Genomic DNA, 24,764 nt, shown 5'->3' with positions numbered 1-24,764 from the left:
TCTCCTTTCTGTTCCGTGTGTAATGGGTCAGGGTAACGAGCATTTCTGCCTCTTTTTTTTTAAAAGATTTATTGATTGATTGATTGATTGATTGATTGATTGTGTATACAGCATTCAGCTTCCATGTACGCCCACACACCAGAAGAGGGCGCCAAATCTTATTACAGATGGTTGTGAGCCACCATGTGGTTGCTGGAAATTGAACTCATGACCTTTGGAAGAGCAGCCAGTGCTCTTAACCACTGAGCCATCTCTCCAGCCCTCTGCCTCCTTTTTTTTGTGTGTGTGTTTAGAGTTTTGCTCCTCTCATCATTTTGAAACATAAATAGCTCTTTCTAAACCAATAATTACGCACTACTGTGACCTTCTCTTTTCTGTGTTTTAAGGTCTCTTTAAAATTTTTACATGTAGCAGGGCGGTGGTGGTGCACGCTTTTAATCCCAGCACTCGGGAGGCAGAAGCAGGCAGATCTCTGTGAGTTCGAGGCCAGCCTGGTCTACAAGAGCTAGTTCCAGGACAGGCTCCAAAGCTACAGAGAAACCCTGTCTCAAAAAACCAAAATAAATAAATAGATAAATAAATCATGTGTTTATTTATTTAATTGTTTATTTATTGAGTGTGTGAGCAAGAAAAAGTACATGGCCTACAATACGTGTGTGGAGGTCAAAGTATATCTTAAAGGAGCCATTTCTCTCCTTCCATCGTGTGGATCTCAGGGCTAACCAGGATGGTTGGGTGTGGCAGCAAGTGCCTTCACCCTCTGAGCTATCTTGCTGGCCTATTTTAGTATCTCTTATTGCCAAAGGACTTAGTTCATCCACTTAATAATTTTTTTTTTTGGTTTGAGTTTTTTGAGACTTGGTCTCGCTATGAAGCCAATACTGGCCTCTAACTCAAGGCGATCCTCCTGCTTTTATCTCTGAGGGGCTGGCATTACAGGTAAAGTCACCATGCCAGGCTTTACTCAATAAATGGTTACTCCACACTTTCTATAAACCAGGAGCGTCCTTGGGTTAGATACTCACTGGTGCTAAAACAGAGTCAGGTCAAGGAAGAAAGGCATCAGCTCAGCTACTGTACCTTAGTTAGAAGCAAGGAGGATTGAGATGTAGTCACCTGGAGCTTCGTGCAATCTGTGACAAGAGGTTGCCACTGCGGACTCCTAAGAGCCCTGGAAAGCGCGGTCTGCTATGAAACCAACCCTGAGTAGCCCAGGCACTTCTGGTTGGGTCTTTCTCCTTCCCTCCTTACTGTTTTATTATTTTCTTAATGTAATGCCTATGAGTGTTTTGCCTGCTTGTATGTCTATGAACCATGCGTATAGTGATTGCAGAAGCAGAAAAGGATGCTGGATTCCTTGGGACTGGAATTATAGATGGTTGTGAGCTGCCATGTGGGAGCTGGAATCCGACCTGGGTCCTGTGGAGAGCAGTCAGTACTCTTAAGTGCTGAGCCATCTCTCCAGACCCTTCCTACTTATGTGTGTGCTTATTTCTTTATTTTGGTGGTGGCTTGGTTTTAAGCAAACACTCTTCTATGCAGCTAAATTCCCAGATCACCTTTCTTGTTCCCATAGAAACTCAGATTTTAAAAGGGCCTATCACAGAGGGAAAGCACAGAGACTCCTTGGAAGATCTGGCTTTCTCTCAAATTCTCCAGGAGTCCAGCCTCCAGCTGTGCTGGTCACCATTTCAGGTGTGATAACAATATTTTCCTTGGTCTTACCATTTCCTTACAAGGTCACGGGAAACAGGGTGTGCTAAAAGAGAATAAGAGCAAAAAATTAGATTCAACAGGAATTAAAGATATCAGGATAACATCACAAATCAAAAGAGATCACAAAAGCAGCTATGGGGGAATAATATTGAAGTTAAATATATCATGCCATGTACTGAAATAAACCACACACAAATCAAGAGGTTCAATTTTTTTAAAGCTGGGCTGGAAAGAAAATAGAACATTTAATCACCAGATTTTAATCTTCTAGGATTGAAGCTGCCCAAAAAGATTAAAATATTTAAAACTTAAAAACTTCTGTGTATCCAAAAGAATATTATCCAGCTACAGAAAAAAAATGTATTTGCAGAAAAATGAATAAAACTAGAATTGTATTAAACAAAGCAATCTACAATCAGAAGGACAAAAATCACATTTTCTCTCATATGTTTATGCTAAATTTTAATTTTTATACATGTGTGTGGTTGTGGGATACATCACAAAACTAGAAAGGGGATTTGGGAGGGGAAAGAGGCCTTAAGGAGGCTTGAAGAGTGTGAGATACTATATATGACCTGAAAGTGGATGGGGAGAAGGGAGAATAGGGAAGAAGAACAATAGAAACAACGCATTATTTCAACACGGAATAATGCCTGTCATTCGATACGCTAACTTCAATTTTAACCGTGTGTAAAAAATGTAGATCTATAGAAGAATCAAAATATTCAATAAGTATCAGACAGTAAGTAGTAAAATGCTCAACAGATGGTGTTAGTATCTGAAGACTATCAAAGGACAAATAGGAATCACACTAAAATATGTGCCAAGAATAAGATAACCTAAGAGTATGAGTTAAATTCAAATATGAATATCCATGAAAGGCCAAAAACACTTAAAAATCAACTTTACATATTTTTTATTTCTTATCAACCTTAGTTATAATCAAAGCAATGCAAATAAAAACGGATTTTTTTTTTTTACAAAGGACAAAGTGCTAAAGGGCGAATGGACGTGCATTCTGTGCACACTGGCAGATGTGTAAGTTAGCACGCGATAAAGAGAATGTCGGGACTGTGAGCAGCAATGTCCACACAGCACAGCCCAATCCTGCTTCTAGAAATGTACCTAAAGGAAATTGTTTCAAATGTGGGCAAAGATACATGCACAAAATGTTCAGTGTGGTGTCTCTGACAGGAAGAAACTGGTAAATCTGAGATATCAGTACCGTACCAGGAGATATGATTCAGCAAATGAAAATTCATGGTTTTGGTAGAAAAATGTGGTTGATTATAGGGTCATTGTACCTGGAGACCTGTCCAACAGGCATCATAATGACAGACTGTTCCAGACAGAGTCTCTGCGTGGGAGTTTTTGATCACATCTGAAGGCTCGGAAAGAGCACACTCTGCACTTGGGAGTGTTTTTGGAAAAGAGAGCGGGTCACGCTGGCACCACAGAGAGACAGATCCAACCCTGACTTTGTCATTGTGTCAACTACATGATCTTGGGCAATCAGATTAAGTTCTGTGAGATGCGGTTTTTCTCTTTCAGATTGGAGGATTATAGATAGGTCTGTGTATATATCAAAGAGATATATAGAGAGAGACAGAGATAGACAGACAGACAGGTAGATAGACAGCGATAGATAGATAGATAGATAGATAGATAGATAGATAGATAGATAGATAGATAGATAGATAGATAGATATAGAGAGACAGATAAACAGACACAGACAGACAGACAGACAGATGAGATAGACAGATAGATAGACAGACAGGCAGATGGAGACAGACAGACAGACAGAGATAGATAGACTTGGCTCCTATGAGAGAACACAGGGGAGGTAGAATACCTGTCCTCCGTAGGAGGTGGGAGCCTGAGGGAGGAGTCTGTGTCAAACTGGAACGAGAATGGACTCAGGCATTCTCAGTTGTTCTTTTAAAGGCTAGTCTCCTTCTGACGGCAGAAAAGGGGGAAAGTAGTTTATGTCTCTGCTGTGCTGAGAAAGTCACAGCTTTTAGTCTATGGGTTTTTCCTAGCCTACTAACTTGGGTTTTCAGCTTCAGATACACGGGTCAGTGGAACCAGTCCTAAGGGACCGTTTGTAAACGCAGGTAATGGGAATGAGTAACAAACTATCCTCTTTCATGCTGTGTTTCCCAGTGAGCCTCACTTCTGAGGTTCTTTCGTTCATTGGCAGGATGGGCTAGCTCTGGAGTGGCCAGCGTTAGGTAACGTCCCACGTAAAACAACATTTCTAAAATGGTCTCAGATCAGACTCACCTGGGATTTAAAACTTCCGGGTCTCAGTCCATATCCCAGATCAATTAAGTCACAATCTCTGGAGGTGGGGCACAGTCACAGTATTTTTAAAGCAAATATACATCTGGGGCTTTTACAATATTGTTTAATGGCTAAGAGCAATGGTTCCGGAGTCAGACCGACTGGAGCCAAATCCCGACTCTAAACTCTGACCTTGGGCATGTATACTCCTGCTCTCTGTGACTCGGTGGTTGGCGCGTGAAATGGGTCCACAAGGTACTGGAACATTAAATAAGACTATATGCATTAAGTACAGCACGGTGCCCAAGCTGTAAGGATCTAGCAATGGAAACCATTATTCATTCCCAACATTTATAAGTTAAGACGCTGTTTAAATTTCTACAGATTAAAAAATGTTAAGAATGCAGTGTAAACTGAATTGTGAACATGCCCTTATTTCTATTTCTGTCCATTTATGTGCATATGCCTTCCAGTCATTTGAGGTTGCTTATATGAATGCACACAGGAATGTGCTACAAAGAGGTGCATCTGTTTTAAGACAAACAATTCAGGGAGGGAGGTAAACACTAGTGGAGGAGGAAGAAGAAAAATAAAACAAAACAGGAGACTATATAATAAAGTCCAGCACAGGGTCATCTGGAACATTCTGCCACAGCCAGCACACCCCTTAGCTTTGCTTAATACAGAAATCCTCTCTATTCCTGATTTCATTCTTGGTGGTTTCCAGTCAACGGAAGTCTGAAAATAATAAATAGAAACTTCTAGAAGGTGATAATTTGTAAGTTTTAAATAACTTTTATTATAATGTTGCAATCATTCAGCAATCTCTTAGGACACCTAATTTATAAGTTAAGCTTTATCATGGGTATTTATTTATACATTTTTAAAAATACTGTACATGAGTTTCTAATGGTTTCAGACCGCTATATTTATATATTTATATTTATAAGTGGTTTCAGACATTTGGAGAATGCCTTAGATCTTCTCTGCAGACAAGAGAGAGACTACTGCATTAAAATGGGGGTGACTTTGGGAGGGTTGCAAGGACTTTATCGCTCTTACTTTAGTCTCTCATAGTAATACAATATTTTATTAGTTCGTGCAGAATAATGTACTGCATACAATGTATTTTGGTCATTATTCATCCCTAACTCCTCGCGGATACACGCCCACCCATCTCCTAGATCATCGGAGTTCAAACACCGGGAGCATGTTCAAGGGTTGTACCGTTTTGCTGAAGGCGCTGTGCAGGTCTGAGTGAACAACGCCCTGGTCCTCCACGTTTTCCTCTCGTGCACACAGGAGAAGCTCTGTGACCTCGGGCACGCTGGTTTTCCCGTTGTCTGAGATGCGCTGGCACAGTTTTGGTACGCCCCTCCCGTGGAGAAGGCTGAGGCTGTGGGCGTCTAGAAGCGCCGGGCGAGGGAGCTTTGCGGTCTTTGGTGGCAGCGCCCGGTGGTGGCGAACGTCCGGTAGGGGACGCCCTTAGGGGCTTCGTAGACATGGGTCTGACCCGGTGCCGGGGCCGGGGCCGCCGGTGATGGTGGGGAGCAAGGCGGGGCCTGTTTGAGCGATGCCCTCTGCGGGGCGCTGCGTCAAATATTGACATATTGACGTCGTAAAAATTTGCCCTATGAGATCTTAAAGGAGTTATGCAAGGCACAGATTAAAGTAGTGTTGGCCGTGGAAAGATGAACAGAATTTCTCTGTTTCTTCTTCAAAGTTTACATGTATGGGCCAAGTGAGAGGCCAGAAGAGGGTATGGGATGCCTTGGAACAAGTCACAGCTTGAAAGCCTGCTGGCTTGGGTGCTGGGCCCTGGGATTCCTAATTCCTGTCTTCTGGAAGAGCAACAAATGCTCATAGCCCGAGCCATCGCTCCAGCTCCCAGAGGTTACTCTTGATTCGTTCATAAAAATGAATTAAACTCAGAACACTGAGGAAGATCCCAGCAAGGTACTACCAGGGAAGAGCCTTCACTGACGTTTTTATAAAAGAGGTTTCCTTGCCTAAGAGTCCCAGCAAGAACCTATCTATTGAGCGGTTTCTTCTAAATGACCTATAGACACCGGCCAAGGAAAATGGATTACCTTGAATAAATGGAAGAAAAGGACCACAGAGCGCTCCCTACCAAAATGGGAGAAGAAATTTAAACCGTTTTAGAAAATTAACCCTTGAATTTGCGGAGATCCTCTTGTCTCCGGAGTGCTAGGATTAAAGGCATGCGCCACCAGGTCCATCTGAAAATTTATTTTCAGAACATCAGCATGCAGCAGAACAAAGCATAGGAGATTGTAGAGTGAAGAAAAGAGAATTCAGTTGTCCCATGAACGCCTTCCGACGGCTTGTGGCGTAATTTCCAGCAGCAGCCGAGTGCAGGGTTACAAGCACCCCATCTCCCTCGGCCACACAGTGGGACATAGACAATGAAAAAGACTGTCACCGGGGACTCATGGAGGGGTCGGGATGGTGGCTCCTCATCGAGCCTGGATGCCCCACCCCAGTGGAAGAGTCGGACATCAAGTGTGACACCCCGAGTGTGAGTCTCAAGGAAGCACGTGGTGCCGAAAGGAATTTGTCCTGAGTGAAACAGTCTGTGTCCTAATTAAATTAGCTGTGCCCTAATTATCTGTGGAACAATTAAAGGATAAAAACACTCTTTAAAAATTTGTTTAAAGCCGGGCGGTGGTGGCGCACACCTTTAATCCCAGCACTCGGGAGGCAGAGACAGGTGGATCTCTGTGAGTTCAAGGCCAGCCTGGTCTACAAGAGCTAGTTCCAAGACAGGAACCAAAGCTACAGAGAAACCTTGTCTCGAAAAATCAAAAAAAAAATTTTTTTTTGTTTAAGGCCAGGTTTTTTTAAGAATTATGTATATATATATATAATTATATATAATTTTATTTTAATATATTTTAAATATATATTTAATATATAATTTTATTTATATTTATTAATTTTATTTAATAATATTTATATATATATATATACAGCCTAGATCTGCCTAGGTAGCGCAGGTTAGCCCTGAACTTACAGGCATGCACTTCCATGTATGACTTTTTAAAATAAGTTCATTTTTGAGACAGTTAGGAGGCTTGACTATTTATTGTGAGTATTAGACATCATTAGGAAAATTACTGAATTTTGATTGGTGTAATAATGGCATAGTTATTGTGAAGTTTTAAATCCTTAGCAAGTAGAGGTATGTATGAGTGAAATGTCATGGAGCCTATAATTTTTCTTTAACACAAATTTGTCCTGTAGGGTGGGAACAAAATTTGGAGGAGGCAGTGAAGAAAATGCCTAAATTAAACAAAATTCCAAGTAGGGCAATGATGGTATGTGCCTTTATCCCAGCTCTTGGGAGACAGAGGCAAGCAGATCCTGGATCAGAGGCCAGCCTGCTCTACAGAGCGAGTTCCCAGACAGGCTCTGTCAGAGAAACCCTGTTTTGAAAAAACAAAAACAAAACAAAACAGAACCCAACATGATTCCAAAACCTACTACTAACTGTTGAAACTACATGGTAGATACATGATAATTCACTATAAGACTCTTTGAGTATGCATACTTGAAGATTTCTAAAATAAAAACCCACGTGCCCTGAAAAAAGTGTGTTCAGCTCTTCAAAGTGGCGCTAGTGATATCAACTATGCCTTCAAAAAACAAGAAAAAGCAAACAACAGCGAAAAGACCTTTCTCAAGAAATACTAGAAATAAGTATTTTTATACAACACCAAGCAGCCTGGCAAGACATTCCCACTAGGGTAATAGGGGCATGATGGTTATGGGGGTAACAACTGCTCTCTGACGAGATATGAGGCCTCTTTTATAGGAATTATTCCATGCTTGGTACTATAAACGTGGTCAGAAACTCCTGGCTGAAGGGGACCATGGGCACAAGGCGGAAGCTGCTGCTGCTTTGTTAAATGACCATACTGTCCAACCGTGTTCAAAAACCTTATCTATTTGTGCTGCTTTCAGTTCTGGTTAGAGAAGCTTCGATTTGCAGCAGGCAGAGGCTAGAACAAAGAGTCGAAACTGGTCCGAGACCGGAACTCTGATCAGTAAGTTGTGAGTGGTTTATCTAGACCGACCACCCACCACCGAGGATGAGCATAGGAGCAGATGGGGAAGAGAGCTGGGACATGCTGGCTCCTGGGCATCACACGGCTCTTTCACACAGCCACCCAGCAGCTGGGGTGACCTGCACAGGCCAGCACAACAAGCCAGTCAAAGTTCCAGCGCGGGTGGGGGAGGGGCCCCAAGATGCCGCCCACCAGAGGAGGTGTTAGGAGTGGACAGCTGCTGAGGGAGGGAGAGTCACTCTGCTTGGGAATGGGAAGTTGGTAGATTGCTCACGCCCCAGGAGATGGCCAAGAGCATTTGGACGGCACTAACTGGACTCTGGAGTGCTGACCACGAATTTCTTTTTAAAAACTATAGCATAAAGTTAGAAAAGAGATGAGGCAAGGGACCCAAGTCTCTATTTTGGAGGGGGTGAGTACAATTATTGCCTACTATATAATTGTGTGAATCTTACAAAAACAAGTTTCAAAAATAGAAAACTGTGGCTAGTACTAGATTTTTTTAAAAAGCAGAAAAAGAAAAATATCTAATTGTGTCAGTGACTTTAATGTGTCATTTTAGTCTTCTGTGGGCAGCAAAATAAACACAGTTATGAATACACATTTGCCTATTTTGTTTTCTCTCTAAAAGCTTATATATTTAAGTGGGCAACAAAATTTAATTCAAGAATACATTGCTGAACACACTTTGGCAGCAATCTATCCAGAGAAAACAACTGTATTGATACACAGCCTCTCTGCAGGCCCTTGTTTGAGTCATAATTCACATAGGTCTACTGGAGTATCCATGGACACCTGGAAAGTCAGCATTTGGTGGCTGGGGGAGAGCAGCTTCAGCTTGAGGTTAGTCTGAGTTTTGTAGTGAGACTTTATTTAAAAAACAAAACACCAGAAATGAAATAAATAAGCCAATAAATAAATAACAAACCAAAAACTGCACAAACTCTGAATAGTAAAGGTCACCACCATAAGGATTGGTCACTCTGCCCACCTCTCTCCTTAGACAGAAAATGTACTAAGGAAAGACCAAGAGCAAATTCCTACTTCCTGCCTCCTGGGTTAGTGCTCTTCCCAAGGATATCCAGCTCTCTCCCCTCAGAACTGAATGCTCCAGCTAGAACACCCAGGATGTATGTAGCCATGACTGAAGAACAGCAGTGTTGAAACAGCCATGTTGCTTTGGGGGAGGCAGGGAAGATTTTACATACCCAGATCTTTGGACCCGCGGCACAAACACAGCCTGGCTCCCTGGCCCTAAAACATTTTCCTGTCTCTGCGGTGCCTCTGTCTTCCATGCAAGGCCAGTTCTGCCCCACCAGTCCAGTCACTACAAGTGTGTTCACAGGTTTTGGATCAACTGAGTTGGCTTTGCATGCTGGTCCATGCACCCTTGGACAAGCCCTAGGTCTCAGATCCCTCAATGCAAACCAGGAACCAAAAATGTAAAAGGAGAGAGAGAGAGAGAGAGAGAGAGAGAGAGAGAGAGAGAGAGAGAGAGAGAGATTTGAGTGTAGAGGGTCTGGTTGTGATTAAGGGTATGTCCACATCACTTGTCTAGACTTTGCAGTCTGTTACGGCTTCATCTGTCTTCTTATTTCTCTTGTCCTGTAAATTGCCGTAGCCTCATCAGAGAAGCTGAAGTCTGCAGCGGAACTTGTGGAACACAGTCCAGAGGATAACAAAGCTACTCTGGGTCCATCCAGGAGAGGCAAAGCCCCAGGACTGTCTCCAGGATGCCCCTGGCTTCTGCTGGCCTTCCTCCTGCTTGCTGCAGCTGGGCTCCTTCTGTATTTGGCACGATGTGGTTACTGTGTGAAAGGATTCCACTGTATCTAGGATAGTGTGATTGCCCTTGGGAGAATCCCACTCCTCACTGGAGATCATAATGAAGGTGATTTTTATAGAAGCAATGATGATTTGTTAATTGAACTTTCTGAGTTAGCCTAAAAGATACATGTGGCTAAGACAGTAAAGATAATAAGGAAAATGTGTTAGTTTATTCAGTCAATTACTCCAATAAGAGATATAATAAAGACAAATACAGGCTAAAAGTCACCTCCTTTGTTAGCTATGACAATTACAGAAGATGGAAAATAAGAACAAGGAAAACAGGCCGATGATCAAAGAAAACATTTATGCCCCTACACAGAGTTAGGCCAGAGTTCCGTGGTCATGTAACTTACAGAATTAATCCCAGGTCTCAGTATGCACCTTGAAAAAAACAAAGCCGTGAAAGGAAATTAAATGACCCTATTGAGTGTAAAGAAAAATAGATTGTTAGCTGACCGCTTGAATGAAGCTTTGAAGGCATCGGCTCACTGAAGCCGCAAACAGCTTCCTGCCTACAGAAGGAACTGGCTAAAATACACTTAGTTTGCTTAAAACTTTGTTAATTATAAAAGAATCATTGATTTGGGGTGAAGATATTATGGTAGGAAAATTAATACAAGGAAAAATGTTTAACTACTTGTGGGCTTCTAAGAAAAACATGTAACTTGGCATCTTATGTGATTGCTTCTTACGTAAAGATTTTAATTTGCTTTTTGAAACCATGTAACTTGATTATGAGGTAATCTTTTGTTGTGTAGAAATTTTTGTATTCAGAGGTATAAAAGGATAAGAGAAAAACAAGAGGAAGGAGAGGGAAAGATATAGAAGGAAAAACATTAGAAAAGAAATAGAAGGGAAGAATTCAAAGGAGAACTTCAGGAAAGATCTAGAAGAACAACCGGGAAGAAAAGGAGGAGAAGGAAGGAAGGAAAGAAAGAAGGAAGGAAGAAAACATCAGGGTAGAAGAACAGAACAGAAAAAGAACAATGAAGAACATCCAGCCGAGAGAAAATGAAATGAAGAATTAAGCTTTGACCCTCAGGAAAAGTCTCCTGTGTGCATTCGCAGCTCCTTTCCAGGTTCTCAGACACTGCTGAAAACCAGTCTTCCAGCAGCAGCAAATGTCTTAGGAAATACTCTGCTCACCTTGATATTCCTTATAGCACACAGTGTGCACAGCCAAGAAGAGGTCTTACTTCTGTAAGGAAGTACTAGGCATGCCTCACCATCACTAACCATAACACCGAATGCTTAAAATGGCCAGGCATTTAATGTGCCAAGCTCTTTCTGTTCCTTCCCTCTCATCTTTACCCTTAGGTCACTCCTAGCACTTATAACAGGACTTTCTTTGTGCAGTGAGGCAGAGAATAGAGTAACAATGAAGAGAAGATTATGGGGTCTTATCATCCAGCTCAGTATCTGCTGTGTGCATAACCTATGGTTAGTCATTTGACTGCTCTGTGTCCCAGTTAGCTCACCTGTAAAATGGGAACACATAATGCTTACTCTAATGGAGTCTCTTGAAGATACAACAAAACACTGTTAAATATTTAAAACACTTAATGGAGCTGAGCGGTGGTGGTGCACGCCTTTAATCCAGCACTCGGGAGGCAGAGGCAGGTGGATCTCTGTGAGTTCGAGGCCAGCCTGGTCTACAAGAGATAGTTAGTTCCAGGACAGGCTCCAAAGCTACAGAGAAACCTTGTCTCGGGAAAAAAAAAAAAAAAAAAAAAAAAAAAACAAAAAAAACACTCAATGGATATACTTTACTTGAGCTCAGTAGCTACCAAGCAAATCTAGAAGATACCAGAAATGTCCATATAGAAGACTCCTTTATTCACCTTCTCCAAGCTATAGAATAGAAAACACCAAGAATCTAAAGTCCCTGTCCTGTCCTCATGTAGCTTAACACGATAGAAAGATGGAAAGGAGTTAAGTAAATAGGTTCAGGATGGAAATTAGTGCACATGATGTAAGCAAAGACATTGCTTACTTTAAGGAAAAGAATTTGGGAAGTATTTTTTAGAGAAACTGATACTTGAACTGGGGGATTGAGGATGGGGGGATAAGAAGGTACCAGATATTCACTGATGTGGAGGAAGATGAATTCGAAGACAGCGTTCCACGAAAGGAAGCCCTGCGGAGGACCTGGGCCAGAGGCATAGCAATGTCATAGGCCAGGGTGGCTGGAAACAGCAAGGAGGAAGGACAGCAGACTTGTAGTTGGGTCCCATGACCTCCAGACCTGGAGGGATTCTGCTTCTGCTCGATGGGAAGGATCTGGAGCTAGATGGCTGAGCACATCATCCCACCAGGGGCCGTCAGAACATTCCAGATCCATCACTCCATTTCCAGGGTTTGAATTTTACTCCCCTGTAGTAGAATATTGTGTGAAGATGTGTTACATTTGTTTATGTTGTGGAACATTTGTTTAATGATGCAAAGATGTGTTGCGTTCTTTTAAGTTGCACTTTGTTTAACTCTGTGAAGCTGTGTTACTTTGCCTGTCTAAGACACCTGATGGGTCTAATAAAGAGCTGAAGAGCAGGAGAAAGGATAGGTGGGGCTGGCAAGAAGAGAGGATAAGTAGGAGAAATCTGGGGAAAGGATTAAGGAATAAGAAAAAAGAGGAGGAGAGAGGACACCAGGGACCAGCCACCCAGCCACACAGATACAGAGTAAGAAGTTTAAAAAAAAGATATACATAAATAGAAAAATCTAAAAGCTCGGAGGCAAAAGGTAGATGGGATAATTTAAGAAAAGCTGTCTAGAAACAAGCCAGTCTAAGGCCAGGAATTCGTAAGTAGAATAAGACTCCATGTATTTATTTGAGAGCTGGGTGGAGGGCCCCCAAAGAGTAAAAGAGTTAAAAAAAAAAAATCAACAACACCCCCATAGCACTGAATCCCATTGCTTCTAGCATAGCCGCCTAAGGCTGACAAATGGGCTGTTGGCGCCAGGCTTTAGTCATCGGTGGACAAGACTGCCACCTTCTGGAGGGACGCTTCCAGGCACTCACACTCGGGACCCGGTCATGCTCAGATAAATCCTTCTGAGGATGAACTATCAACGCAGAAGAAATCTCCACCTGCCCGTGCCTGCCCCCTATGAAGTCCACGCCTGAGTACCTGTGAGGTGAAGGTGACCTGAGAGGACAAGACAAGGAGGAAATCTACCAAGAAGAGTGCTACGTGCTGAGGATAGAGGGGACGGCTGGGTTAAGAAAAGCTAATGTGTGCGCTTGCAGTGGCCGAATGAAACTCTGCTGCGCTTTCTCCTTCTTCCTCCACTTGTGCTTACCTCCCTCCCTGAGTTCATTGTTCGTCTTAAAACGGATGCACCGTCCTGTAGCATATTTCTGTGTGTATTCATATAAGGATGCGCCGCCCTGTAGCATATTTCTGTGTATATTCATATAAGCAACCTCAAACGAGTGGAAGACTTGAGCACAAACATCGATGGACATACAAACAAGCACGTGATCACAGTTAGCTTCAGCCGTCAGCCAGACACATACCTAGAGTCACCTGGGAAGAAGAACCACACTGTAGGAACTGCCTCCATCAGAGTGGGCTTTTGGGCATGTTTGTGGCATATTTTCTTAATGGCTAACTTCACTCTCCAGCAATTGTCTGGGAGTTCTTCTAGAGCCGCATTGGCACTAAATGGTCTCTGTACAGGTCCTCTGGAAGAGCAGTCAGTACTTTTAACCACCGAGCCATCTCTCCAGCCCCCGCCACGTGTGTTTTTCAATATCTACCCTAGCTGGGGTAACAACGGGCATTCAGGACATGAGAACGGAAACAGGAAGACTATTCCAGAAGCAAAAGTAGAAATCCAGGTGAGGAACAACCATAGCTGCGGTGGGTGTTAGCAGGGGAGATGAGTGATTTCAGGAATGTTCAATCAAACTAACAGAACTTTTGCTGACAGAATTGTGTTTGTGAGTCAGAGAAAAGGAATCTAGGAAGAATGGATCATTTTAATGCAGGCAACTGGATGCTATTTTCTTAGATGGAAAAAACAGAAGGAAGAACGGGATTAGGAGGAAAATGAAGACTACCATTAGGAAGTACATTACAGAGCTGGCAAAATGGCTCACCTACCATCTGATGCAAACCTGATGGCCTGAGTTTGACCCAAGGAGCCCACATAAAGGTGGAAGGGGATCTAGGGATATGGCTCACCAGGAGAGAGTTTGCCTCCTGTGCTTGAAGACAGCCATGATTAAGCTGTGCGTGGCTCTACGTTACCTTGTACTGTGTAAGAACAGTGGCTTTCAGGCTGTGTGTTGCCCAGGTGACTCTGTTTTACAAGCTGGATTGGGTTCCGTGTCAAGTGCAGAGGCAAAGGGGAATGTATCTCATTGTCCGTGTAGACACCACGTGTTCAGCGTGACCATGAAGCCCAGAATAACAAGTAGTTCTTAAAGGACAGAGGCATTGCCTGTAAACTTTCCAAGGTAGATTGGGAACACACGAACAGGCTACGTTAAAGCCATGTTAGAAACAAAAACAGCTTTGCGAACTGATCAGACACAGCAGACTAGAGAAGAGTATAACCCTTCAACCCCATAAAGACAGGACATCTAACCTGGCAATGGAGACAAACCCACGTCCTGTCATGAGGTCCCTACAGTGTGCATCCAATGACCAATAGATCAGAGAACTCCTGACTGTCCCAGGCTGTCACTCAGATCCTCTCCATTGCTGACGCAGCCTGCTTGAGAGCTGCCTGTCTGGACCTGAGCCGCGCCCAGCATCTGCAGGAAGATCTCTGTGAGTTCACGGCCAGCTGGGTCTACCTAGGGAGTTTCAGAACAACAGAGACACTCTCTTTCAGAGAAGAGGAAGGGGAGGAGGAAGGAGGAGGAGGAGGAGGAGGAGGAGGAGGAGGAGGAGGAGAGAAGAAGGTGGACTTGCCAATGGCGTCCATGAAGGGAAACTGGGACTACTTGGCAAGTCCAACCAATGAAACTGATACTTCCAATCATAAGTTTATTTTTACTCAATAAATTCTGACATCGTGGACCATCTAGGTTTCAAGCATAGCACATTCATCACAAGGACCCTATTCTATTTCGAACACCAGAAAAAAAAATTTACCTTGATGGCACACACTTGTAATCTCTGCCCTCAGGAGCCTGAGGCAGGAGGATTATGAATTCAGGCCAGTTTCAGTTACATACTAATCTGTTGTCTCTAAGCAAACAAATAAGATGCAGTATTAGGAGGGTGCATATTAAAATTTGGGAATCCAGTGGGGAGAAGGAGTCAGTGAACAAATCCAAGGAACAAACTAAGGTGACTCTATTATTACAGAGGACAAGAGAAGGTCTGCGTCAAGAAAGGAATAGCTAAGTGTACGGAATATTGCCAAGAGGTTAAATAAGATAGCATCAACACTCCCACAGCTAGTGTCTACTGTACACTTACCATGTACCAAAACCTGCTCTACATCCCTCACAGGTATTAACCCTGAATCTTTTACAACACCCAGGCCACCAAAGGATGCACTGGATTTCATGACACTGAAGTCACTGAGGAGTTTCTTCATCCAACAAAAATCACTGAGTTCTGCCTTCATGAGAGTGTAAAGAGCTAAATACAGAGACATATATTAGAGTTGGATATGTGTTTTAAAGAAAATTAGCAGGTCAAAGACTGGTATTTTTTGTATGAGGAGGAAACACATACTTTGAGAGTCTCCTAGCAGAAGAAAAATTGACTCTGAGGAAGGAGACAGTGCCCGTGTGCCCCCAGAGCAAAACAATAAGGAGAACGGAAGTCCTAACGTTAGGGACAGGCCAGGTCAAGTTCCAGATCAGGTCAGTGAGTTGGAGAGGTAGCTCCACTGGTGAAGAGAGTGCTTATCTGCCCTACACAAAGCCCTGGGTTCCACCCCCGCCCATCGTAAACCAAGTACAGGGTCCAGGCCTGTCGTCCCAAGATCTATGGAGGTGAAAGCGCAGGGAATAGAAGTGTAAGGTCACACTCCTCTGCGTGAGTTTGGAACTAGTTTGGACTGCGTGAAAGTTTACCTTAAAAACAAAACTCGGATTAATGATCAAGACTAGACCAAGTGAGGCTTGGTAGGCCCTTTAGATTTCACGCCACATAAGATGGGAACTTCCGCTGGGATGGTTGAGAACAGGAAATATGCTTGTAACTTATATTCTAGAAAACTCCCCTGACCGGATGCGAACAATGAATTGGAGGGTAGAGATATAGCAGGGGGCCACCTGGAGGCCAGTGTGGTGATCTATGCAAGAGATAAAAACAGCACACAGTAACACTTTTGATGCTAAGGAAGGGTCATGGAATATAATTCAGAGTTAGGATTTGTTAACGGTTCAGAGCTGTCAGTTTGACGCTGTGAGCTTCATGTGGGTAGTCAACCAGGAAGGCTAGATAACTGAGTTCTGGGGGAGGAGTAAAAGCTATAATTTGAGAAGCTACTGGCAATTAAGCCACGGAACTAATGACATCATCCAGAGAATAAAGGGAGTTCTAGAAGAATCTGAGAAGATAAAGCCATCAGTAACCTCAACGTAATGGCTGGGAAAAGAAGGGCTCCGAGCAAAGGAAATGTCAGGAAGAATCCACGAGGTAAGACAGCAGAGGTAATAGTATTCCAGGAAACAAGGAAGAGTCCCACGATAGAAGGAAATGTGGCAAATGAAGGGGTCACTTTCACTCTTGGCAGGACAGAGATCATTGTGACCTCAACAAAACCAGCTTTAGCTAAGTGAGCAGAATGAAATCTTAATCAAACTAGTTCTCAAGAGGACATTGAAATCTTGACTTTTAGGCAACTATTTTGAGGATTTTGTGTGTGTGTGTGTGTGTGTGTGTGTGTGTGTGTGTGCGCGCCCTTAAAGTCAAGCAGAGAGATAGAGTGGTACCTGGAAGGGAAGGGTCCACAGGGCTAGGGAAGACTCGTGATCATTTTCAGGTGGAGTAATCGTGTAATATTTGTGTGTCAAATAGGAACAGTCAAGAAAGAGAAGACCAAGCCGGGCGGTGGTGGCGCACGCCTTTAATCCCAGCACTCGGGAGGCAGAGGCAGGCGGATCTCTGTGAGTTCGAGACCAGCCTGGTCTACAAGAGCTAGTTCCAGGACAGGCTCCAAAACCACAGAGAAACCCTGTCTCGAAAAACCAAAAAAAAAAAAAAAAAAAAAAAAAAAAAAAAGAAAGAGAAGACCACAATGGTGCAACAGAGAGGGTAGATGTGGGCTGGTGAGATGGCTCAGCGTGTGGGGGACTGCTGTACTAGCCTGGTGTCTAATCTAAACTTGATTCCCAGAATGTACATACAAGTAGGCCCTAAGAAATTGCCCTGACTCCATCCTAGCACCACGGCACACATGCACACCACATCCATACATCATTAGTGCACGCGCACACACACACACCACACTACTTAAAAAATTTTACAGTTAGATGAGATCCAACAGACAGAAGTCAGAAATGGCCATTAATAGAGGTTAAAAACAGTTTGCCCACCATGGTCTGAGATAGGGGTTCACCCACCATCGGCTGAAGAAAGGGGTTACTTAGAGGTGCTGTATTGTGGTGGACTTCAGAGAAAAAAAATGAGTATGTGTCTGTGTGTGTGTGAGAGAGAGAGAGCATTGTGTGAGTAAGTGCATGTGTGTGAGTGCATGTGTGTGTGTGAGAAAGAGTGCATGTGTGTGTGAGTGAGAAAGAGTGCATGTGTGTGAGTGAGTGCATGTGTGTGAATGCTTGTGTATGTGAGTGCATATGTGTGTAAGTGCCTGTGTGTGTGCATGCTTGTATGAATACATGTGTGTGAGTGCTTATATTGTATATGCATGAGCATGTTGTGCGAATGCATGTGTGTGAGTGCCCGTGTGTGAGTGCCTGTGTGTGTGAGTGCATGTGTGTGAGTGCACTGTGTAAGTGAGTGCATGTGTGTGTATGAGTGCATTGTGTGATGTATTGTGTGAGTGCATATGTGTGAGTGCATGTGTGTGTGAGTACCTGTGTGTGAGTGCCTGTGCATGTGAGTGCATGTGTATGCATGAGTGCATGTGTATGCATGAGTGCATGTGTGTGTGAGTACCTGTGTGTGAGTGCCTGTGCGTGTGAGTGCATGTGTGTGTATGAGTGCATTGTGTGATGTATGTGTGTGAGTGCATGTGTATGCATGAGTGTATGTGTGTGAGTGCATGTGTGAGTGCATGTGTATGCATGAGTGTATGTGTGTGAATGCATGTGTGTGTGAGGGCATGTGTGTGTATGAGTGCATGTGTGTGTATGAGTGCATTGTGTGAGTGCATGTGTGAGTGCATGTGTGAGTGCATGTGTATGAGTGCATGTGTGTGAGAGTGCCTGTGTGAGTGAGTGCATGTGTGTGTGAGTGCATGTGTGTGAGTGAGTGCGTGTGTGTGTGAGTGCATGTGTGTGAGTGAGTGCGTGTGTGTGTGAGTGCATGTGTGTGAGTGAGTGCGTGTGTGTGTGAGCGCATTGTTTATGAGTGACCAGATGAGGATAGTTGGGTGTTGTTTTATCATTCTCCTTCTTATTCCTTTGAGAGATGGGATCCTTCTGTCTGTCTCCTCCTCCTGCCCCCTGCACTGTTGTTTACAGGAGGGTACAGCCGCACTGATGGTATAGGTGCTGAGATCTGAGCTCAAGTCTCCATATTTACACGAGTCCTCTCACCCACTCCCCAACCTCAGCTGTATGTTTGTTTAAGTGATGTGGAAGAAGGGGATATAGGGAAATAACAAAAGTTGAACACAGACAATGATTTCTGAAGTGTTTAGAAATGTTGTTTGGGTTTGCTAAGCAGGGTGGAGAGACCACTTGACATGCAGAGACCAATTTAGAGACCAATCCACATAGTTGTCTATCTTCCTCTTGTAATATCTGTCTTCACCAGAGAGATTAGGGAAGCATGGCAGCACACACCTGTAATCCCAGTTCTAAGAGGATGTAGAAGGACCAGCCTGGAACAGAGAGAGAGGGGGAGAGATAGAGAGAGAGCACTACTAAAATAAATATGCACAGGGGCAAAAGTGGGTCACAGCAGACAAGGTAAGAAGAGATAGAACGTCAGAGAAGATGAGGTAAGAAGGGACAGAACATCAGAGACTGGTGGCACATAACCGGAGATCAGTAGAATCAATGGGCTAAAGGTGCCTTCTGAGCTAAATTTTGGTAAAAGGAGACTCAAGGTTGAACTCAAAATATTGGGCATAGCTTGAGACTATACTTAATTCTGGAATTACACAGCAGTTGAGGGGAGCTAGGGGCAGGGGGAGCACCAGATGGGGTGAAAACTAGAGTCTTCCCAATGAGGGCATCAGAATGAGAAGCCCAGTGGCTCACATGTAGGGATGATGAGGTCCCCCCCCACCAGCGCGGGACAGGGACAGGGTACACTAGAGAAGGGGCTGGGTTTTGTTGTTGTTTTGCTTGCTTGTTTGGTTTTTGTTTGTTTGCGACAGGGTTTCTTTGTGTAGCCTTAGAGGTCCTGGAACTAGCTCTTCAGACCAGGCTGACCTCAAACTCAGAGATCTGCCTACCTCTGCCTCCCGAGTGCCGCGATTAAAGGTGTGCACCACCGCCTGGCACACTGAAGCAGTTTTGGTGAAGTAAAAGGGAAAAGAGACCTAGCTAGGGAGCTAAGAAGGTAATAAGAGGAGGAAATGAAGGCATGGGGTCAAGGGTTATTCTGGGCTACTAGCCTGTTTGCTCATGGGACTGATTCCTTAGAAAAGGAGAAAACACTGCAGCAGAGCAGTGAGATGTGTAAGGTTCTGTAGGAGACTAGTGGGATCTGAGGCATACGTGGGGAGCATGGCTTTTATAAAAATGCACAGTTCTCTCCTGGAAGATGAGAAAAGGCAGCGTCCACGAGGCCAATAAACTGGTGGCAAAAAAGTAAGTGAGCTCGTGACCTAGTGCTTCTATTTCTTGATAAAGTAGGAGGTAAAGTCTCCCACTGGGTGAAGGACAAAAGTGTGAAGGTTGGAGGAGGAGAAAGAATACATTTAGCCTGGGGAAAACCAATTTACCCAGTAAATAAAGGGGAATCTGCCAGAAAGTTCTCAGTGCCAATTCAAATTTGTAGTAAAGAAATTGAAATAAAGCCATCAGTACAATAATGCAATTTTGGCTAGCAAGAGTCAACTGCTAGGAGCATATAGATTGCTGCTGGTGTTTCCCAGGGTTGGAGATCTGGCAGGAGTGTGTGACCAGCAGAGCCAGTGATGTGTTAGGACATGTGGTAAGGGGGTGGCTGGAGTGATGAACCATGTAACTGAGGCCAGGTGAGATGCCATGCCTAGTGTGACCACAGGATTGCAGGTCCAGTGCCAACAGTCTCTAGGGAGGAGTTAGAGGTGGGCTTAAAGTAGTAAAAAGAAAGGATGTTTTTATTCACGTCCCATCAGCCTTGTTACCTTGTAAGTTTGAGAAGGACTAGGCAGACGATGAACAGTTACATGCACTCTGCCAGTACTTGTTCTCTGAATGCTTCATTTCCCCTGGGCCCAAGCCCCAAACGCTAACAAAAACAGCCTCCCATTGAGGATCTGTCTTTAGGAGGTGAGTAAGAGAAATCATATAACAAAAAAAAAATCATATAAAAAAGAGAAATATAAATGAAAAGAGAGATCATATAACAAAAAAATAATAAGGACTAGTTGAGATGTAACCTAGCAGGATAGACTGGTGTGCTCAGTCAAAGAGCTTTTGGGGCGAGAGCACTTGCCTAGTACGTGTGAGGTACTAGGTTCAATCCTGAAGTGCTGAGGTGGCTCTGTCATTATTAGGAGTTCCGGAGTTCCTTGAAGTACAAAGAGAGGTGGCTGCAAAGCAGACACAAGAGTCAAGTTCCTTTAAACTCGTGAACCTTCACCAGACTCCTGAGTTCTAGAAGGGTGGATTTCGGCGGGGTGGGGGCTAAACCTACCGCTCAAGGAAGCCAGCTGGAGCCGCGGTAGGTATCTGGCTATCAAAGATGGGGAGGTCGTAATCACTGCGTTGGGAAGCAAGTCGCCTTTTCCATATGCGTGAACCTGTGGTGACCGAAGAGACTCACTGCCCTTGCGGTAGTGCAGGGGCTCACTGCCCTTGCGGGGCTGGGGGGGTTCACTGCCCTTGCGCGACTGGAGGGACTCTCTGTCCTTGCGGGACTGTACAGACTCACTGTCCTTGCGCGACTGGACGGACTCACTGTCCTTGCGGGACTGGACGGACTCACTGTCCTTGCGCGACTGGACGGACTCACTGTCCTTGAGGGACTGAGAAGGATCGCTGGTCTTGCGGGACTGAGGAGGATCGCTGGCCTTGCGGAACTGAGAAAGATCGCTGGCCTTGCGGGACTTGGAAGATGTGGAGGCATCATGGGATTTGTGAGTATTGGAGGATTCACCGAACACGGTGAAGTCTTCATACTCGTGTCCCTCTTCTTGTTTTTCCTCCTCATCCCCTGCGACCTCTTCACTCCCAAGTTCTTTCACCTCCAGGAGCCTGAGCACAAGGGGCTTCGGGTGGAGTTCCGACTGTGTTTCTGTCGTGTTCTGCCTATCAGTCACCCCAGACAGCACGGATGAACCTGAGACGTCTCCTTCATCCATTTCAGTTAGAAGCTCCGGGTACCCAGGGCACGAACTGTCCGCCTGCAGCCCTAGTGCAATCCGCGGCGCGGACAAGAGATTTGGGGCCGTCCGCGCCGCGCCCGGGACAGACTCAGCTCCGCCCCCGGAAGCCTAGCTCCGCCCTTCCCCGCCCCGCCCATCATCTCAGCGCTTTGGCTCTCTGGTAGCTATGGAGACGCGTTGCTAGCCTAGGGTGCACCTCTGTTAGTTGCCGCACAGGAGACAGACAGCCTGGAGAGCGGGGTGCTGCTCCTGCTTCTGGTGTGAGCTGAGAAGACCCAACAACTCACTGTACTTCTCTGCTTCCTGACTGGTTAGGTTTCCGAGATTTCTCCAAACTCTGTACAAAGACTGGGAGTGGATAGATTTTTAAGTCTTACTATCCCCCGGCACATCCCCCCCCACCTTCCCCGCCCCAGCCCCACTAAGGCAATCGGTTTCTAGTAAAAATTCAGCAGTCAAAATGAAGGTTGTGAAGAGGGAGGGCATTACAAGCTTAATGTCCATCAGAATAGTCCAGATCACTAACTTTTTCTTTACATGAAATTCTGCACACCGTCACAATGAAACACTTGGACGAAACACGTCTAACTACATATGTATATTCAAGGACAGCTTGTGTGCCCTTCCAAGGCCCCCTATCAAAATGAGAGTAGGAGTTGAACTGTTAGCAGACAGATAGGGAGAGGGTCCCTGACTAGGTAAGAAAGATGGCCAACTTCTAAGATGGCTAGCTTCATCCTCACCCTCCTGACTTTAGGCTAAGCTTGACAACTTAGGCTTTGTAGACTTTTGTCTTCTGCCGGCAGGCCCCTGCTGATGGTATGCTCAACAAGTTAACGACCTCTCAAGACATGCCGGTCAACCATCCTCGCTTTCTTCAAAATGACCTAAATTAGGGAAGAAAATTCTTCAGGAGCTTTGAAACCCCACAACCTTTAAAAAGAGACCGGACTTTCTGCTTCCTGAATCCATTGCTTTGCCGAGGGTCTTTTCCTTAGGTGCCTACTTATGTTGTTTCTTCATCTCCAATAAATGCCGTCCTTCAACTGCTGATTCTGTCTGCGATGCTTGAGGCTCCTCTGTTACTATCTTTTGCGCTGCAGATTTTCCTGCCTTTTAATTCTTTAACTGGCAAAGAACACAAACTTGACCAAGATCTCTAAATTGTATCATTTCAAGACCCCTAGCCTGTGTCACTACAGACGTTATTAATCATATAATTAATCTTGTGAACAGCACAATTGTGTTGATTTATTCATAGTGATACCTCTGACAGATTATTTTGTGACTTTGTGTCTCTCTCTCCCCTTCCTCCCATTACATCTTTTGTCCCCAACATTTTTTGTTTGATTGATTGATTGATTGATTGGTGGAAAGAACTCATCTTCATGACCGTAATAGTATGGGGAGGAGGAGCAGAATTGGTGCCGTCTCACTCTTGTGTTTACCTTCAAGAGCCGGAATTAAATGTTAAGAAATAAATCATCTGTCAAAATATATGGTTGAAGGCACCGTTTACAAAGAAAAATTGAGAGTACTTAAATTCACTGTCCTATAGAAAATTAAAACGCAAAAAAAAAAATTAAAACGTTTTTGTGGAAGTTATCTGGAATGGAACTAGGAGACTCGTTCTAGAGTGTGTATGTATCAATCAGGTAATCTGTTGCTTCAAACGTATTTTTTAGGATTTGATCACATTCTGGTCCAGCAGTGAAGACTGCTTATAGCCCTGGAAAGATGGCTCAGTGCTTAAGAGCATTTACTGTTCTTACAGAGGACCTGGGTTTGGTTCCCAGCACTTACATGGTGGCTCACAATGGTTCTTAATTTCCAGGGAATCTAATACCTCAGACATCTGCAGGCTCCTGCATGTATGTGGTGTGCATACCTACACCCAGGCACACAAACATACAAACATCTTTTTTTTTTTTTTTTTTTTTTTAGACTTCTTGCTACAGAGAACCCAGTAATGGCTCCCAATAGATTATCCTCCAGTTCCAATGAATCTGGCACCCTCTTCTGGCCTCTGCAGGAACTAGGCACACATACAGTATACTTTCAGATATGCAGGCAAAACATTCAACACAAAGATTTTATTACATGTTATGTGTGTGCATGTATAACTGCACCATTACACACGTGGAGGCCAGAGAACACTTTGGGTGCCGCAGCCCGGGAGTCCAGCTCCCAGAACTCACCAAGGTTGCAGAAAAGAATGCCTTCAGAGCAGTGAGGACTTCAGGAAAATTTCCAATCTTTCTAAAGGAAAAAGACATCCATGATCTGAAGGTCATGCTCTTTTTATTTCCAACTCTCATTCTGCAGCTTCAATCCTCTAATTCTCTGCTCTAATTTCTCCTGCTCTTCTTCTCTTGTTCCCATCCTCTCCAGCTTCTTTGCTCAACTAGCTTATATATACAGGTTCAACAACAAACTTCTTTCAACAACAACAACGAAAAAGGTTACAAAAGCTACATCTGAGGGGAGTGAGTAACCATGGCAACTCCTGGCTTCAAAGTTCCTGGTATGCAGGCTGTGACCTGAGGCCAGGGGCATAGCGTTTGTCATCCCAAACCTAAAAGCACATTTTCTTATCCTGCATGCAGCCCCAGAGCACAGGAGGGAAACTTGTAACTTTTTAATTCAAGGCTGTGAGGCCAGACCATCTTCGTAGCCCTGGCTATCTGAGAGATTTTCCCATGTAAAGCTGTTTCTCTCTGGACTTGGGCAACTGGTTGTTGTTCTTGTCCTCCATATATATCTTAGGACTTAAAACAGTTAGATAAGCCTTGGACAGTGTGTCATAAACTGAGGTTAGAAGCTTGTGCAGAGGGTTAATTGCTGAGGAATTTAGTAGGGAGTAGCCATTGGTCTCTGTTATCAGTCAAGTCTGCCTAGAGAAACTCACATAGTAGTTTTAGACTGCTTTTGTGTCTAAAAGACTTGGGTTCAACAAAGCAGTCGCCTACACCTCCATCCTTAAATATAATCTGTGGAAGTCTAACAATTGACACCCAATGTTTCTGTCCTACCTGGTCCCACAGCTGTTCAGTTCCAAAGAAACACACAGAGGCTTATAGTAATTATAAACTTTTTGGCCTATTAGCTCAGACTTATTATTAACTAGCTAGCTCTTACAATAGATTAACCCATAATTCTTGTCTATATTTAGCCATGCTGCTTGGTACCTTTCCTCAATGCAGCATTTT

General features: G+C 44.1%; 1 protein-coding gene across 2 annotated transcripts in view; it reads right to left on the bottom strand.

Annotated features, from left to right (window-relative positions):
- The window catches only part of Spmap2l (sperm microtubule associated protein 2 like), a 41,423-nt gene extending 19,892 nt beyond the window's left edge, over positions 1–21,531 (bottom strand). Inside the window, exons 1-3 of one of the 2 annotated variants that reach the window (XM_057773067.1) lie at positions 21,156–21,531; positions 20,865–20,951; positions 1,726–1,759 (exon numbers count right to left, since the gene is read on the bottom strand). In XM_057773067.1, coding sequence (XP_057629050.1) covers positions 1,726–1,759; positions 20,865–20,951; positions 21,156–21,531 — 497 coding nt within the window. Of the gene's footprint in view, positions 1–1,725; positions 1,760–20,864; positions 21,074–21,155 lie in introns of both variants that reach the window. The other variant, XM_057773068.1, reaches the window with a different exon arrangement.
- Positions 21,532–24,764: the final 3,233 nt, after the last annotated feature.

Source organism: Chionomys nivalis, chromosome 6, assembly GCF_950005125.1.
Source record: "Chionomys nivalis chromosome 6, mChiNiv1.1, whole genome shotgun sequence".
NCBI classification, from domain to species: Eukaryota; Metazoa; Chordata; class Mammalia; order Rodentia; family Cricetidae; genus Chionomys; species Chionomys nivalis.
Note: the sequence above shows the minus strand (reverse complement) of the source record. Positions and strands in the feature narration are given on the sequence as shown.